This window comes from Danio rerio, chromosome 23 (assembly GCF_052040795.2).
Source record: "Danio rerio strain M-AB ecotype USA chromosome 23, GRCz13ab, whole genome shotgun sequence".
Lineage (NCBI taxonomy): Eukaryota > Metazoa > Chordata > Actinopteri > Cypriniformes > Danionidae > Danio > Danio rerio.
This window is the reverse complement of record NC_141043.1, coordinates 41,067,388-41,087,545: the sequence shown is the minus strand read 5'-3', so window position 1 is coordinate 41,087,545 and position 20,158 is coordinate 41,067,388. Positions and strand designations below refer to the sequence as shown.

General features: G+C 35.7%; 1 protein-coding gene across 4 annotated transcripts in view; it reads right to left on the bottom strand.

Annotated features, from left to right (window-relative positions):
* Positions 1–20,158, bottom strand: part of LOC100331692 (ankyrin repeat domain-containing protein SOWAHA) — a 61,646-nt gene that overhangs the window by 3,630 nt on the left and 37,858 nt on the right. For 2 of the 4 annotated variants that reach the window (XM_087307786.1, XM_087307787.1), the window contains exons 7-9: positions 6,896–6,982; positions 2,218–2,290; positions 101–190 (exon numbers count right to left, since the gene is read on the bottom strand). In XM_087307786.1, coding sequence (XP_087163912.1) covers positions 101–190; positions 2,218–2,290; positions 6,896–6,982 — 250 coding nt within the window. Of the gene's footprint in view, positions 1–100; positions 191–2,217; positions 2,291–6,895; positions 6,983–14,941; positions 15,979–20,158 lie in introns of those variants that run through there. The other 2 variants (XM_087307790.1, XM_087307791.1) reach the window with 1 other exon arrangement.

Genomic DNA, 20,158 nt, shown 5'->3' with positions numbered 1-20,158 from the left:
ACACACACACACACACACACACACACACACACACACACACACACACACACACACACACAGATGTTGTAACGCAGAAAAACAAGAGTTGAGTTTAACTCACAGAGGTCGTGCTCTTCTGAGTGTGTGTCCCGTAAATTGAGGTAATAATATGGTAAGCGGCCACTGTAGTCCCGCAGGTTCTCCTTCGCTCCTGTGAACACATTTATATTTCAGAAATATTAAATTGAGCAAGGTTCAATAGCGCCAATACACCTGAACCCTTCAACAGTACTGCTTGGAACTCTTCCAGAATCTGATTTGCGACTACTCGCAAGACAACTTATTATTATGAAATGGAAGTCGGCAGGATTCTTATCTGCAATGTTTTTTTTTGTTTGTTTTTTTACATGCTCTTAGTATGAAAAAAGGTCCTGTTGACAAGAAAACAAAAGCAGAACAATTTCGGAAAGTCTGGAGCCCTATTCTAATTTTTTTTCTCATTATATAGTGTTTTTGATTTTAGATGTATTTTTTTATCCTATTGTTTGTTTTATTACTAATATTATTATTTTAGTTATTTTATGTCTTTATGTATACCGTTGAAACCAGAAGATAACATACACTGTATAAAAAGGCACACAACCATTTAAAAATTCAGATGTTAATGTGACCAAACTTTTCCTCTTTTAGGTAAGTTAGGATTATCACATTTACTTCTGTTCTGCTTAATAGCACAATAACGAGAAAGATATTTTTTGAGAAATTGTTATAACTTTTCTTGAAAGTCAAGTTTACATAAAATAACATTCTGCCTCTAAAAAAAGCTCAGATGATGGTGTCAAGGTTTTGAAAGTTTCTGATTGGCTAATTGACAACATTTGAGTTAATTGGAGGCACAACTGTAGAATAGTACTTAAGGAAAACCCCAAACACACTGCTTCCTTGTGTGAATGGGAATCCAGGCTAAATTCATTCATCAGACAGAAAACTAACTCTCTCCCTCCCTCACTCCCTCCCTCCCTCCCTCCCTCCCTCCCTCACTCACTCACTCACTCCCTCACTCCCTCACTCACTCACTCACTCTAGACTGAACAATGTCTTTTGCAGGTACACATGTCTTTTACGCGCTTATGTGCAGATCCTCCAGCCTGATTTCACAAGGAAACATAACTGGTTTATGTTTAAATAATAAACTGGTAATTCATAAGTGCAGTCGTACAAAGTTGTATGATTTTTAAAATGAGGCATGGCACCCAACCCCACCCCTAAACCCAATCGTCATTGGGGATAAGCAAATTGTACAAAACTGTATAAATGAGACTGTACAAATTCATTTGGATAAGATACAAACCCAATAAGTTACAATTTGCCATGAAAGTGTTGGATCCTCCATCGTGAATCAAATTCCTAATAAAACAGTGTATCATATCTTTACACAGACTAGACAGGTGTCTGTAATTCATGTTAAACACTACTTTGAGAAAATTTGGTGGAGAAAAATTAATTTTGTGCTAATATCAGAGCAGTTAAAACAGACCAGTCAATTTTGACTGGGAACACTAAAGTAAGGGGAAGGATGTGAACATGACAGGAGGGTTAAATGTCACTTTAAGCTGTATAGAAGTGTCTGGAAAAATATCTACTCAAATATTACTTACTGTCATCATGGCTAAGACAAAATAAATCAGTTATAAGAAATGAGTTATTAAAAAAATAAATAAATAAATATATATAAATTAAATATATAAATTAAATATATATATATATATATATATATATATATATATATATATATATATATATATATATATATATATATATAATGCAATATTGCCATTTCTTTAACTTGGTTTTAATGAAAACATTTCCTGAGTTGAACTTTTTATACCTGCTAAATACATTGTGAATGAACCCAGGGTTAAATAAAAAGATAAAAACAAAACCCAATAAAAAAAGTAGAGTAGGGTTGATTATGTAACTAAAATAGCACATTTCATATGGACGACACTTGTGTTGCCAAACTGAGCTGCATGTTATTATACAGTTAATTAATGAAATTAACATAGATATTCCCAAGAATTAAGACTATTTCAGTTACATTAAAACATGTACATATAACTACACCAAATAATTTGTGCTTTGTTGGAGCAACATCTAACAAAAAATACATTTCAACCATTGTAAAATGGAGTATAAAGCCAGAAGATTAAAGCATGTCTGTAATGAATGCATGCTTACCATATGTCCTGACCAGCAGGTCCACTATATGCCGATGTCCATGTAGCGCTGCGATGTGTAAAGGTGTGTATCCCTGTGAGTGAATAAAAGACCAAATATGATACAAATTTGTCAAAATCATTTAGTTAAAAATTCACCCCATAATCAAAAGGATCAACACTGTAAGCTAGGTTCCACACAAATTAAGCTAACTGTTTTAACAAATTTAAGTGAACTGAACATAAAACAATTAAGTTGCACCAAAAAAATCTCTCTAGAAATGTGTTGATTCAGCTGATTTTAAATAAATAGTTTGAACAAGCAGCAACAATCTTATTTTTGAATGAAGTTAGTTTATATTTTACATAAACAGATGTAAAGATCTGCACTGAGATGAAGATAACGAAAATTAAGGCTAAAGACCAATAATGATGACTATGTATTTGAGCTATTTATCCAAAACCTTATTTAAAATACACTAACTAAAAATAGTTGACCTCTTCTTTACATGATTAGCGTCCCAAATCTTTGAACTATACACAATATTATGCAGGATGTACAATGTATAATTGCTTTAATAACTCCTCCATTTATTTTTTAATAATTATTTTATTATATATTTTTTTCATGTATTTGCAAAGAATTTGTTGCATTTGACAAGAAAATCTTAAATATTCCTTGCTTTAGTATGTTATCATATTTTACTCATTTAAATTAGTTTTAATCAAGAAAATTATATGTATGCATGTACAGTTGAAGTTAGAATTATTAGCCCCCCGAATTATTCGCCCCCCGTTTTATTTCCCCCCCCCAATTTCTGTTTAACAGAAGCACATTTCTAAAGATAATAGGTAATAATTCTGACTTCAACTGTATGTATATACAGTGATCAGCATATACAAGTACACCTCTCACAAATCTCTCTTTTAAATCCATATTATTAATAGAAAGCTTTACAATATTATACTTATATGTATATATAATATATATACATTAGTTTAGTCAGTGCTGAAGCCAAATCTGGAGCTTATCTAACAAAATAACTTAGGATAATGGTCCAAAAACTAGTACACCCAAGGTTAAATGTTAAAAAAATATATAAAATAAAAAAATAAGAGGGAAAAAAAATCAAGGAGCAAAAAAAAAAAAAAGTAAAAATTTTGTTGAAATTTTGTAGGTTGTAACTTTTTTTTCAAATTGAAATTGAATTGAATTGTATTTTCTTTCAATTTCTAAATATTCTTGGTGACTAAAATATATAAAAATAAATCTGTTTAATCATTCTGTTTTGTTTAAATGCACCAAAATACATTCCTTATATTCACTGAGAAATGAATAAAAATATTCATTTTCAAAATGGGGTGTACTCAACTATGAACTGAGCACTGTATATTCACTATATTATTATTATATTATTAGGTACACCTGTCCAACTGTAGTTAATGCAAATTTCTAATCAGCCAATCACATGGCAGCAACTCAATGCATTTAGGCATGTAGACATGGTCAAGATGATCTGCTGCAGTTCAAACCAAGCATCGGAATAGGGAAGAAAGGTAATTGAAGTGCCTTTGAACGTGGCATGGTTGTTGGTGCCAGACGGACCGGTCAGAGTATTTCAGAAACTGCTCATCTACTAGGATTTTAATGCACAGCCATCTCTAGAGTTTACAGAGAATGTTCAGAAAAAGATGAAATATCCAGTGAGCGGCAGTTCTGTGAGCGCAAATGCCTTGTTGATGCCAGAGGTCAGAGGAGAATGGCCAGACTGGTTCAAGCTGACCGAAAGACAACAGTAACTCAAATAACCACTTGATACAACAGAGGTATGCAGAAAAGCACTTCTAAATGTCTAACCTTGAGGCGGATGGGCTACAGCAGCAGAAGACCACACCGGGTGCCACTCCTGTCAGCTAAGAACAGGAAACTGAGGCTACAATTCACACAGGCTCACCAAAATTGCCCAGTAGAAGATTGGATAAACATTGCCTGGTCTGATAAGTCTCGATTTCTGCTGCAACATTCAGATGGTGGGGTCAGAATTTGGCATCAACAAATTGAAAGCATGGATCCATCCTCCCTTGTATCAACGGTTCAGACTGGTGGTGTAATGGTGTGGGGGATATTTTCTTGGCACACTTTGGGCCCATTATACAAATTGAGCATTGTGTCAATACCACAGCCAACCTGAGTATTGTTGCTGACCATGTCCATCCCTTTATGACCACAGTGTGCCCATCTTCTGATGGCTACTTCCAGCAGGATAATGCGCCATGTAATAAAGCGTGAATCATCTCAGACTGGTTTCTTAAACATGACAATGAGTTCACTGTACTCAAACATGAATGTGGTGAAACAGGAGATTGGCATCATGGATGTGCACTCGATAAGTCTGCAGCAACTGCATGATGCTATCATGTCAATATGGCACAACCTTGTTGAATCTCTGCCACGAAGGATTAAGGCAGATCTGAAGGCAAGATGTGTCCAACCTGATAGTAGTAAGGTGTACCTAATTCTAATGGCCGGTGAGTGTGTGTGTATATACATATATACTAGATTGTATATTATATGTGATAATGAAATATTATGTAAATTCTATAATACTTTAAAGTAATAGTTCCAAAGGAATTATTTACGTGCATTTATTTTGTCATCATTGATGATATATACACACCCCTACAATGCAGAAAAAAAATGTGTATATATATATATATATATATATATATATATATATATATATATATATATATATATATATATATATATATATATATATATATATATATATATATATATATATATATACAGTTGAAGTCAGAATTGTTAGCCCCCCTTTGATTTTAATTTTCTTTTTTAAATATTTCCCAAATGATGTAATATTTTTTCAATAATTTTTTCACAGTAAGTCTGATAATATTTTTTCTTCAGGAAAAAATCTTATTTGTTTTATTTCGGCTAGAATAAAAGCAGTTATTAATTTTTTAAAAGCCATTTTAAGGACAAAATTATTAGCCCCTTTAAGCTATATTTATTCTGCAGAACAAACCATCATTATACAATAACTTGCCTAATTATCCTAACCTGTTAAGCTACCCTAATTAATCTAGTTAAGCCTTTAAATGTCATTTTAAGCTGTATAGAAGTGTCTTGAAAATTATCTAGTAAAATATTATTTACTGTCATCATGGCAAAGATAAAAGAAATCAGTTATTAGAAATGAGTTAATAAAACTATTATGTTTAGAAATGTGTTGAAATAATCTTCTCTTTGTTAAAAAGAAATTGGGAAAAAATTAAACAGGGGTGCTAAAAATTCAGGGGGGCTAATAATTCTGACTTCAACTATTCATATATATATATGAATATATAATATATATATATATATATAACTTCAACTATATATATATAAAATACTATTTCTACAACATTCATCTTATTTAGGGGTGTAAATGTTATTTGTGAGTATGAGATTTACTCATCCAGAAAAAAAGTTTCCTGCGTAAGTGATAAATCTCACCACAACACAGAAATGACAAGGAAATAGGTGAAGGAAAATTCAACACTCACCCCCTAATGCCCGTGTCCCAATCCCAAAAAAACACCAGTGCAGAGAATCACAGAAAAGAGAGGAGAAGAGAAGAGGGAGACACCAGTGAACTGAGGTTACAGCAACAGAATCATAATTGGCTGGTAATTCAGTGAAATTGCTTTGCTCTGAGGCTGCAGTGTGAATACATGAAGACATTGTTGAAGGGAAGCTGTTAACATGACAGAGCTTGATTTATGAACAGATGCCCGCAAACACACACACGCTGCATTCATTTGCACAGCTGGATGACCCAAAACCCTTCACACGTTACAGAACAGCCGACACTTTTAGAGAGAAAACTTAAACACATGCGCGCGCGCGCGCGCGCGCTCTCACACACACACACACACACACACACACACACACACACACACACACACACACACACACACACACACACACACACACACACACACACACACACAGACACACTTACACATACTTTCAGATCGGATACTTGAATACAAACACACATGCACACACACTCGCACATTCAAAGTAGACACTTATAGATATGCACGCACACACTTAGACAGACAGACACGCACTCACACACAAACAGAAAAAATATAATAAAAAAATGTCTCAAAGTTCAAATTTACTGGTATAGCTATACTTGTGGGGACATTTGTAATTTAAGGAATAGAATGTACACACACACTGAAAAGTTGAGCTGTTGTTCTTTAGGTATGCCTGAAAACAGTGTGCATGATCAGGAAATGTAATTGAGCTAGGATACTAATTTGGGTTATGTCACCGTACTGTCCACGAGGTTTTTAGCGCCAATCAAAAAGCCCTTAAGTGGTTCCCTATATCCCTTTCAAACCAAAATGTCCTCAGTTTACTCATATGGTCAAAAACTCAAACCAGTCCTCACAAGGATAGTAATACAAGCAAACGCACAAACACACATGCACACACACTCACACATAGATACACTTCAACAATGTCTTCATGTATTCATACACAGTGTGAGTGTAAGGTGAGCAGTACTTACATGCTGAGAAAAAAAACAAGACACAAAACAATCCATTAGAGTTCAAGCTTGTATGCATCTGTATCAGACTCAAAATGCAGTGATTTATGAGTAAATGATGTCTGAACGTACTGCTTTCGTATTGATGTCTGCTCCTGCCTCTACCAACGCTGTGGTCATGTCTTCTTTACCATGTTTTGCAGCCCAATGTAACGCTGTCTGTGAAAGAGATCAGAGCATTATATACAGGAAAATATAGAAATATACATACATTTACATTAAAATCAAGCCCATTTATGGAAATAACGTCATCTTATGATTTCATCCTATGATCAGTGTTGTAGAGTTGATTATTCTTTTTGTAAATATTGTGCAAAATCTTTGGTATTGTTAAAATAATATTACTTCTAATATTACAACTAATGTAGTCTTTGTCAGTACTGACTAATCTAATGTATATGCACAAATATAATATTGTAAAGCTTCCTAATAAAAATATGAAATTTTAGAAAATAGGCTTGTGAGGGGTGTACTTGTATATGCTGAGCACTGTATAAACACATGCACACACGCAGCAGAAGTCAGACGTTTTAGCCCCTCCTTTGAATTAAAAAAATAAATAAATAAAATTTCATTTTAAGGACAAAATTATTCCCCCCTTTATTTTTATATTTTTTTTTCAATAGTCTACAGAACAAACCATCATTATGCAAAAACTTGTTTAATTATTCTAAACTGCCTAGTTTAACCAATTAACCTAGTTAAGCCTTAAAATATCACTTTAAGCTGTATAGAAGCGTCTTGAAAATATCTGGTCAAATATTATTTACTGATATCATGGCAAAGACTAAATTAATCAGTTATTAGAGATGAGTTATTAAAACCGTTATGTTTAGAAATGTGCTGGAAAAAAAAAATTCTCCGTAAAACAAAAATTGGGGGAAAAAATACACAGGGGGGGTAAATAAAAACTGGTCATAACTGTATATAACTAAATATAATGTTATAATTATATTTATAATTATTTTTTTTCTTTGTCAATTTACATTATTAAACTTATTTTACTTTAATTAATTATTTTTTTATTCTTTACAACATAGTCCAGAAAATTGAAGACAAATATTATTTATTCTAAATAAAATTGGGTTTATATATTCACTTGCATTTTAAGATTTGTTTTGTTTTACAAATGTAATAATTTATACATTTATTGTTTTACACAAGAAATTATAGCTGGTGATGTGCAAAACCACGCACATATAAATACAAATACACGCACACGCATCTTTTGAAATATTACTACTTCATATTTTTGGTATTTTTTCTTTGCTCATTTTTATTATTAACCTTATTTTGCTCAACTTTTTAAAAAGATTCTTAATAACATTACAGACAAAAAAATTTTCAAAATAATTTTTGATTTATTTTAATATTTATTTGATTTTATTAGTTTTACAAATGTAACTATTTATGTTTATTTATTATATTTCACTCCACTAGAAAATAGAGAAATTGCACAAAACACACAAACACACATATTTATATATATATATATATATATATATATATATATATATATATATTAGGGATGTAACGGTATCAGAATTTCACGGTACGGTAATACCTCGGTATGAATGTCACGGTACGGTATTTATTGAATCATTTACAGGAAAAAACAAAACTTATGAAAATACTCCAAAAAAGTGCCAAAAGTGTCAATGACATACAAATTAGCCATCTATCTGTAAGCTTTGAAACAGGAACTTCAATTTTAATAACAAAAAATTATTAAACCATGTAAAAACAATAAAGTTTCAATTTAGTATTGTTGAAAACTCATCACATTCAACATTTAATCACACTCAGCCCATCTACCCAGATGAGAGCTCTGCTAGTCGGACTTCTCATCAAGCATCTCCCGCTGGATCTAATCTCACTATATTTATTAAACGGGATATTTCATTTATCTTGTTGTCTTTATCTAACGACATATTCCCTGACTTTGGGCATTGGAATCTATTACTTGTTCTCAGGTAACGTGTTTTGGCTGAGCGCAAAGATAAGTTAATGATTAATGTAACCACGTACATTCTGTATATTGACTGATCGCTTGCCTTTATTTCCTATAATGTATAAACTTATTGTATGTTATACTTTTAAAATGGCCATTATCGATTATTAAAACTGATACTCAGCAAAAGAGAGGCTGTGTTTCGTATTTTCACTGAAATTGAAAGGAGGCAGTTGTTATCGGCTCCGTTTTGTTATAAATATCCACACAGTGAAGATGACGCTCATCTTATGCAGCACGACGCCTCAACATGTCTGCTGTCTAAGTTGCTAATATTAAAATGAAAATAGGCAGTTCCTTAAATCATGTTTACATTTTATTGTTGATAAAGTGAAACAACGAAGCCAGGGTGATGTGAATGAAGTTATAAAGTACACTGTTCCCTTTGAAGATTTACCCGTGTCCTCGGTATAGTCTGCTTTTCCATATCAAACTGAGAAGAAGAGACTGCAGCCTTGATCAAACTTGCGAAGTCTGAACTTACAAGGAGAGGATGCAGGACTGAACTGTGCGTGTTAGGCTACTTAATATTCAGGAAAAGCCCCAATCAGAGAGGTGAACGTCTGCAGCCCCGCCTCCGTTTTCAGATGTCTCCGTTTTCCATTATCCACACTGAGACATTATCCACACTGAGACATTATCCACACATTTCGAAACGCTCCGTTTTCGGCGCTCGAGAGCTCTTTTCATCCCCGCTTCTAGCAGCACACTCCATTTCCGCATTACTGGATCTGTAGCGACAACAGACCGCAAGGGATGATGGTCAAGCATGGGCTGATGGGTATTGTAGTTTTCGCTACCTCCCGTTCGCTTCATTCGCCTGAGCAAATTTTCTCAGAAGACCTATAGTTTTACCGAGTCATGCGACTTCGGTAATATCGAAAAAAATTAATATTGCGGTATGACGGTATTTACAATACCGTTACATCCCTAATATATATATATATATATATATATATATATATATATATATATATATATATATATATATACACACACATATGTATATATACATATGTGTGTGTGTGTGTGTGTGTGTGTGTGTGTGTATGTGTGTGTATATATATATATATATATATATATATATATATATATATATATATATATATATATATATATACACACCTTTTAAAACATTTTCATCATAATACTTGTTAGTTTTTTAACATTATATTCATTTTATTTATATATTGTTTCATTGTTCATTTACATTATTAATTAATCTTACTTTCTCAACTTTAATATCTACTTCAATTTACAATTTTTTCCCAAATATTTCTTCACAACATAGACCAAGAAATTGCAGACAAGTATTATTCATTCTAACTATTATTTGTTTTAAGTATTCATTCATTTTCCTTTGGCTTAGTCCCTTATTTACAAGCAGTCACCACAGTGGAATGAACCACCAACTTATCCAGCAATTATTTTACACAGCCAATGCCCTTCCAGCCACAACCTAGTACTGGGAAACACCCATACACTCTCTTATTCACACACCTACCTACACTGCATTTCTTTGGACTTGTGGGGGAAACTGGAGCACCCGGAGGAAACCCACGCCAACACGGGGAGAACATGCAAACTCCACACAGAAACGCAGACTGACCCAGCGAGCTTCTTGCTGTGAGGTGATTGTGCTACCCACTGCGCCACCGTGCTGCCCTATTTATTTTATTATTAAATTATTTAATTAACTTTAATTTAAATTTCATTTTCATATTTTTTCATTGGACATTTTCAATGTTAACCTTATTTTACTCAACTTTAATATCTACTTTACAGACCTAGAAATAGCAGACAAATATAATTTATTCTAAATAATATTTGTTTTATTTTAATATTTATTTAATTGCATTAAGATTTTTTGTTTCTGTTTTACTAAAAAGTAATAATCTACATATGAATTTATAATATTTTCATTACTTACTAATTACTCATTCATTATTAACTCGTAGGGACAAATAGAACTCGTTAATCAATCATTTTCCAATTTTTCACTCTTTATCCCGTCTAAATGCAGCTCTTCAGTGTGGTCTGGTTGTTTGAGCAGCTTGTTTGAGGCCGAACGCCATCGTCAAGCCATCTGATTCATCATGTAATACATCATTCACACTCTGCATGTTCATTGGGTCCCACCAGGCAGATCCCCAACCCTGAGCGTCCCACAGGTCTCCAGCGGCCCCAGCTGTGCACAGAGGGAGCGCAGGGGACGGCTTCCTGACATCTAATGGCGCTCTAATTACAAAACAACAAACCAGTGTGGGGAGGGAGAACAGAGCTGTCGCCCGCGCAAGATTGATGATGTTAGTCTGACCCTCTGATGGAGGAGCCACCCAACATCAGCACGCTGACAAGACCTGTCAAGAGGAGCACACACCAACTCACATACACAGCCGGTGAGGACATTTACTGAAACAATGTCATCTTTAAAACTTTACCTATCGTAAATGAAACTAAATCTTAACCCTCAAACAGACCTATAAAGGGGTGGCAGAAAGTGAGGAGGGCCAAATTGTCCCTAATTTACTCCCCAATTTACACCCTGTGATGATTCAAATCTTAAATACACACGCGCCCACATTTGTACAGCTATCTTAATGGGGACTTTTAATAGATGTATTGATTTTTATACTGTACAGACTGTATTACACCCCCAACCCTGATAGAAAACATTATGCATTTTTACTTTACATTTTTAGATTTTCTAAAATCTGTGTGATTTAGGAGCAGCTTTCATCATGAGGAACAAGAATGTCCTTATAAAGTCAAAACTCATTGGTATTGCTATACTTGTGGGGGCATTTGGTCCCCACAATGTAAGGAATACAAGGTACACCCACATGCACACATATATACCTGTACACATACACACATATACTCGCACACACAACCATACACTCACACACATACTGTACACCAGGGGTCTCAAACTCGCGGCCCGCAGGCCATTTGTGGCCCTCAGTGCAATATTTTGTGGCCCGCGCCGACCGCTGTACTCTGACAGAATCAGCGGAGCGGGGGAGAGAGAGCGCTCCCCGCACCGCTGATTCTATCCGTACACAGCGCGCTTGTCACTCAATGCGCGTTGTCGCGCGCGTTCTGATCAGCTGTGTTGTCGCGCGCATACTCAAGAGCGGTGTTATCGCGCGCCTACTGAAGGGCGGGACCGAGTGTCGCGTCGCGGGGGCACTTTTGATCATTTTGGAAGGGCACTTTCTATGCAAGACTAAAAAGGGCATGTGCACTGCACAGGTTGAGCCCTATGTGTGCACGTGCCTGCCCTGCATCTTATGATATTATAGGTAGATACAGACTGGTACAAACTGATGTGACTGGAGTGGGGTGGGGGTGTTTTATTTATACATATATACGCCTTTTTTTAGGTGAGGGAATGGAAGTTTTGAATGAGTTCCCCCACTTTTTTCCCTAGGACTTCAATAAGTCAAAGTACAGGTCTAGACTTGATGATCATCTTCAAGCCATACTGAGGGTCTCAACTGCTTCCGCTCTGAAGCCAAATGTGGTTCAGATTTGTGAGAAGAAGCGCTGTCAAGTCTCTGGCAGCAAGAAGTAGGCAAAAGATGCCATGTTCAGAAGAACTGATCATAATCTTCACTCAATGTTCTATTAACGTTCAGGACACTTCATGTTCAGAAGAAATAATTAAAACTGTTAATAATGACATTTGAGGACTTTTTTTTGTGAAATCCCTTATGCGGCCCAGCCTCACCCAGACTTTGCCTCCTGCGGCCCCCAGGTAAATTGAGTTTGAGACCCCTGCTGTACACCAACAGCACACAAACACACACACACACACACACACACACACTTACGCTAACAAACATACACTCAAACCTACATGCACATACTGTACACCAACAGCTCAAACACACTCACGCACACAACCAAACACTCACACCTACACACACATAATGTACACCAACAGCACAAACACTCACATCCATACACACAAACACCTTTGCGCGCACACACAGATGCACACACTCATATGCACACACATGCTAACAAATGCAAACATGCACACACTTACACAAACACATGCACATACACACAAGCATGTGCACACAAACACCTTCACGCGCACACACACATGCACACAAACACATGCAACTGACATAAGAACACACACACAAACACACACTGAACACAAACAGCACACAAACACACAACCATACGCTCAAACATACTAAACACCAATGTCACAAACACAGACTCATGCACACAACTATACACTCACACCTACAAACACATACTGTACATCTACAACACAAACACACAAACACACACACACGCACAAACATACACAAGCATATGCACACACAAACACCTTCTTGCACACACTCACACAAGCACACAAACAAGCACACACACACAAACAAACAAACATACATGCATGCATGCACAGACAAACACACACATGGCCACACTCAAATGCACAAATTTACACACACACACACACACACACACACACACACACACACACACACACACACACACACACACACACACACACACACACGACCAAACAGACACAAACTTGAAGCACTCATACATACACATACTTTCTCTGCCATAACAATCAAAGCAGCAGCAGCGTAACAGATCTATACCGCCAAGACCAAATACATCAACATTGCCATATACAGTACCATACTGAATCCCGAATGTGTGAATGACAGAAATCACATTACAAATAGTACATTAGAGTTCACCCGGTAAAGACGATCAAGCCTTCAGCAAACACAGAGAGCAATTGTTCAGTGCATATTTTTTCTGAAGAAAAAGCATTTAAAAAGTACCATTTCTAATTCATTTTGCATTAAATTGTATTTACAATATGCTAAATTGTTTATAATATATGCTAAATTCTCATGAAAATATGAGATGATTACTTCAGTTGAAAATGAATACTGTTGTTAACACTGTTGATAATTTTTGTTATCTTATTTTTTAATACTTTTAGAAATTGTGCAAAATATTAATTAGATTTGTAATTTTATTTTTCAAATATACCATTATGATATTTGCAAAAATGTAATTTAAAAAACTTAGTTGTAGCTTATCCATTATTTTTTATTTATTATATCTGACAGAAATGATTTCATTTGAACAATTAATCTTGAAAATGTATACTTCAATTATGAATTATTTTTATATATTTTTATTATATTAGTGTTATTTTAACATTGATTTTATTCATTTTTATACAAATATTTATTTATACATTGATATATAAGTATTTTATATAAAAATATATGTAATATATTAATCTAATTAATTTATTTGCAATATTTGAGGAAACATACATTTTAGGATTCTTCAGACAATAAAGTTAGCATTTATTTTAAACATAAATAAACTTACTTGTGACAGTCCATTTATAGTTAATTAATTTCATTTGAATTTATTAAACATATATACATTTAAATAAATATTTGATATAAAACCAAAATTAATTGAAAAACAAGTTGCAATTAAAATATTTTAATTATTTATTCATTTATTTTCTTTTCGGCTTAGTCCCTTCATTAATCTGAGGCCACAACAGTGGAATGAACCGCCAACTTATCCAGCATATGTTTTACGCAGCAGATGCCCTTCCAGCCGCAGCCCAACACTGGAAACACCTATACACTCTTGCATTCTCTCTCTCTCTCTCTCTCTCTCTCTCTCTCTCTCTCTCTCTCACACACACACACACACACACACACACACACACACACACACACACACACACACACACACACACACACACACACACACACACACACACACACACACACACACACACACACACTCATACACTATGGCCAATTTAGCTTATTCAATTCACCTATAGCACATGTCTTTGGACTGTGGGGGAAACCGGAGCTCCCAGAGGGAGAACATAGAACAAGCAAACTCCACATAGAAATGCCAACTGGCCCAGCATTTTTACTGGCTGTATACACTTTATGATTTACGAGGTGACAAAAAGATTTCTAAAATCCCCTCCTTAAAATCTGACACTAACATGAAACAAAAATAAAAATAAGCATATTTTGAACCCAACTTCATTCAATGATTTCTGTTTCATTCAGTTGTGTACTCATTAATCTTAATGGAAACATATTTATTAATCATTTTTACATTTATAACATATTTTTTCTCCATTTTAGTAGCATTTACAATCATCAAACTTTATGGTTTTATTCATATCTGAATTCTGAAGGTTTTAACAGAGGCGTATGTTCATACATGTTTTTTTTTTACTGATTATGTACAACATTTTGACATACAAAATCTGGATAAAGATGTTTTATGGCTGTTTGCTGAGATAAAAAACTTGAGGTGATAAAAAGATTCCTAAAATCCCTCCTTAACAACATTTGACACTAAGGGCTTGTCATTTTGGTCCAGCTGGGACTCGAACCAATGACCTTCTTGCTGTAAGGGGATCGTGCTACCCATTGCAACATCATGACACCCTATTTTAATTATTTTAAAACAAAATGTTGTTGCAAAAAATATCCAAAATAAAAAAAATTATAAGAATCTTGTATATACATTGAAATAAATGCTTGATATAAATACAAAATAAAAAAATAAAAAAGTATTAAAATTAATTGATAAATAAAATAAAATGTCATTGCAAAATTTATTTTGTTTTTTAAGCCTATTTTTAATAACAAGAACCTACTCGCTGTAGGTTCACTAAACACAAAACTACAGACTGAAATATTTACTCATGCAGATACTGCATGCAGCTTTCCCAGCACACACACATCTCCACTATTGTGTATTCTTCATCTCACGCCCTTTACTAAAAGGCAGGTTTCTCTGTCTCCTGTAGGTGTTTCCAGTCCTGCCCGTGGGACATATTGTGATAGATGAAGTCTGGTTCCCCTATCAGCCGCTCTATTGTTCTGACTGTCACACCCTTGAGATGGATTGACCTGCACACATGCTTGACTGACGGACCGACGGGTTTCATGGGGCAGCGGCGTGACGGACGACGCTCAACAGGATGTGACGTCTCCTGCTCTTCTTCGGCAGGTTCCTGTTCGGGCCTGGCGGGGATCCCTTAACTCTCACTAACCAAATAGCACCTTTGTGTCCACTATTAAAGGAGACATATTCACTGCGGCTGTTAAACAAGAGAGATGGATAAATGATGTACTTACAAACTGAGAGAGGAGGAAGTCCGGGACGCATCAGGAAGAGAGGACATGGTAGAAAAAGAGGAGAAAGAAAATATACAAATTAGTTTATTCTCATTTAGACACATCAAGCAAAACTACTGAATTTGTTAACAGTGACATTTTTTGTTGTTGTTGTTGTTAAATGGAAAGAAATATTTAAACTAAAGACTTACTTAATGTATGTTTAGTATATTTACATGGTGGACTTTGTAATTGGAAAAACTGAATGGTAAAACTGAATGCTCCACTAGCGAGAAAACAGTTAAACAAACCATCTGCAGCATGAGGATAAAGAACGAGCCTCCTCCAATCGCACTCTTTCTATTTACTTTACTCCTTTACTTTCATGGATAAGGAAATGGCATTGTACACAGTCCACTGAAGACATTCATAAAGGCTCTTACACACCAGGACACTTTTCGTTTACGTGTATCGTCAGCGTTTTACAAGACATTTTTCCGCATTCAAACCTAAGCGATTTTTCACTGGCGTCAAGCAGAAAAGTACGCAAAATCACTCCTTGACGTTAGATGGCGCTACACAACTTTAAGCTTCCGACACCCGCTTGTAACACAGAAAAAGAGGAAGAGAGGAAGTTCGCACACTTGTTGTTAAAGTTACTAGTGACTCGAACAAGCATAGATGGTTCAAGCAGCAGCTCCAGCTCTAGCGATAAAGAAATTATTACTGTTCAGCAGAGCAATAAGCAGCTCCACGCTCATATCGCCTCTGGGCATCTTCTTCAATGAGCGCTCACATTGACAGTTTTGCACTTGAGCGCCTCCAAGTGCTGTTTACTGTAACTTCAGCAGCTCCGTGCATGTGAGCTAAAGTGGCAATCTGATTAGAGGAGAAGGTTTTAACGCAGCGCGTCAAATAAAAAAAAACAGCATGAGGCGTTTTTTTTTACGCTTTTGCACCTAGCGTTTTGCATGTTAGTGTGCACGATCACATTGGCGCCCTTTATTATAGTCACGAGGCGTTAAACGCTGACGGAAAACGCGAGCAAAAAACGTCTCTGTGAGCACAGACCTAAGCCTACATATTTGATTTTGCTTGTCAAGCGCAAAGATTTGTTTCAAAACTATTTCTCTATTCAGTTCTAATTTGCAGCAAATAAATAAAATGAACAGTTTATAAACACATGTCCTGTTCTTATGCACCATATGGTGATGCAAACTAGGGTATGGCCAAAAGACAATGCCATCGTCCATCGCCAATGGTCAATAGACAACACAATGCTAAGCCAGCATCGCCGAATCTCTGCCTCGCCCCCGTTGCAAACCCGCTCATGAAAAATACACACTCAGACCCCGTTTACAATAATACGTCTTAGTATTGAAATGGAATTTAAGAACGAAAATGATCCACATCCACACCATCTTACCAAGCATTTCTGAACAGCCCTCCATTCGATGAAAACGCACATCAGGTGACCACACACACACACACACAGCCACACACTATCATGCGCTCGTCTGAGCTCCAGTTATGTGCAGATCGGACAGTTCATCAAAGATGTACCGCTGGATCGCATCTCACTATAGTTGTAAAAACGTGATATTCAGACTTCCCAAGTCTCCCGGAAGTTCCGGGAGTCTCCCGCAAATGCATAGAGACTCCCGGATGCCCGCAAACGAGTGATAATCTCCCGGAAATCGCAGGTCTCCCTATAGGTCCTCAAATAAGTTGTGCACCCTTCTCACCGCTCACCAACGAATCCCTCCTCCTAACTCATCTTTAGACACGTCGCGCGCACTCAGTCAAACACCGCTGTCAAACCAGTCTCTTCACATGGAGAACATGAGACTGCTTCCAGTGACGCTCCAGGGACAGACGAGTCTTCTAAAGTGCACTTTAATTAAAAAATGAAAGTGTGTAATGTTGGATACTTTACACACTCTATGACTGCAGCTTTGCTCACATAGGGGAAAAGACAAAGCTATTGGGTGCACGAGTTGGATAACTATATTTATTTTGGATTGTGAAAGCAACACTCTCCTACGAGAGTGATTATAGCACCTCCCGATGGAAATTGCGATTATATTCATGGCAGGCATTATTTGGTGGTTTGGTCATTTACCCCACTAATTTGGCAACAGTTGAACGTCATCAGGAAAACGGTTTGAATTTCTGCTTTGTAAAAACCATTAGTGTTCCATTTGGGATGACACTACATACATATACTATGCAGTTAAGTGTGTAAGTGCATAAGAACAAAGTGCATAAGTGCAAAGTGTATAGTCCCAAGAGCTACTAAAACTGTTCTACACTTCCATCATTGAATCGGTCCTCTGCACGTCAATAACTGTCTGATTTAGCTCAGCTACCAAATCTGACCTTCAAAGACTAGGTTGAATAGTTCTGCCAGCTGAGCGAAAAACTGGTACAACCGTCCATACTTTCAAAGAACTGTACTTATCCAGAGCTAGCAGAAAAGCAGCCAAAATCACTCTGGATCCCTCACACCCAGCACACTGCCTCTTTAAACTGTTACTTTGTGTTTGATGCTACAGAGCACTGCGCCCCAGAACAGCCAGACACAGAAACAGTTTCTTCCCTCAGGCAATCCATCTCATAAACAATTAATGATAGTAATTGTGAAACAAACATCACTACTTCCTATACACTTTTATACACATAGACGTATTTACAACACACTTAGCTTTCCAATTTGCACATAACAGCTGCACATATATCGATGTATATACATATTTACCTGTACATACACTTGTCAATTTGCATATTTGCATTCACTACTTACTTCTATTTTTAAAATATATGCATTATATATATACTGTTTTGTCCTTTCTCTGTAATTCTGTTGCACCGTAGAAGCTCTCTCACGAAAACAAATTCCTTGTTTGTGTGAACATACCTGACAATAAAGCTCTTTCTGATTCTGATTCAGTATGCCATTCGGGACGCAGCTCAGGTCAAAGGCGTGGTCTATTTCAGTTTCTCAAAATACCAACAATCTGCCTTAACACACCTCCTTTATAAACCGACATGCCCATAAGTCCACAAAGGGACGCAAGTGGGTTTGCTATTTAAACAACATGGTGCAAAACATGAAAATTAGGGTTGCGCTTGTCTGAAAATAGCAACAAGTCACGCCAAACACGTCTTGCACCTTATTGCGCCAGTTGTATGATCGGGTCCTTAATGTTAAAATGTTATATTATTTTTCATAAAAAATCATCCACAATTGTCTTATTTTGCATTTTATGTTGGTGTAATGTTTTGAAATAAACAAACAATTGATAATAGTAATTGTGAAACAAACATCACTACTTCCTATACACTTTTATACACATAGAGACTTACAGTATTTACAACACACTTAACATTCCAATTTGCTCATAACAGCTGCACATATATCGATGTATATACATATTTATAAACCGGCATGCCCATGAGTCCACAAAGGGATGCAAATGGGTTTGCTATTTAAACAACATGGTGCAAAACATGAAAATTAGGGTTGCGCTTGTCTGAAAATTGCAACAAGTCACGCCAAACACGTCTTGCACCTTATTGCGCCAGTTGTATGATCGGGCCCTTAATGTTAAAATGTTATATTATTTTTCATAAAAAAATCATCCACAATTGTCTTATTTTGCATTTTATGTTGGTGTAATGTTTTGAAATAAACAAACAATTGATAATAGTAATTGTGAAACAAACATCACTACTTCCTATACACTTTTATACACATAGAGACTTACAGTATTTACAACACACTTAACATTCCAATTTGCTCATAACAGCTGCACATATATCGATGTATATACATATTTATAAACCGGCATGCCCATGAGTCCACAAAGGGATGCAAATGGGTTTGCTATTTAAACAACATGGTGCAAAACATGAAAATTAGGGTTGCGCTTGTCTGAAACAAAGCGTTGTACAACTGTACGATCAGTTGTATGATCGGGCCCTTAATGTTAAAATGTTATATTATTTTTCATAAAAATCATCCACAATTGTCTTATTTTGCATTTTATGTTGGTGTATTGTTTTGAAATACAACCCTGTTATGACCTGATGTCCATTAAAAAACTTAAAGAATATTGACATTTTTATTATTTTTATTTGGTCTTGTTCACGGAAGCC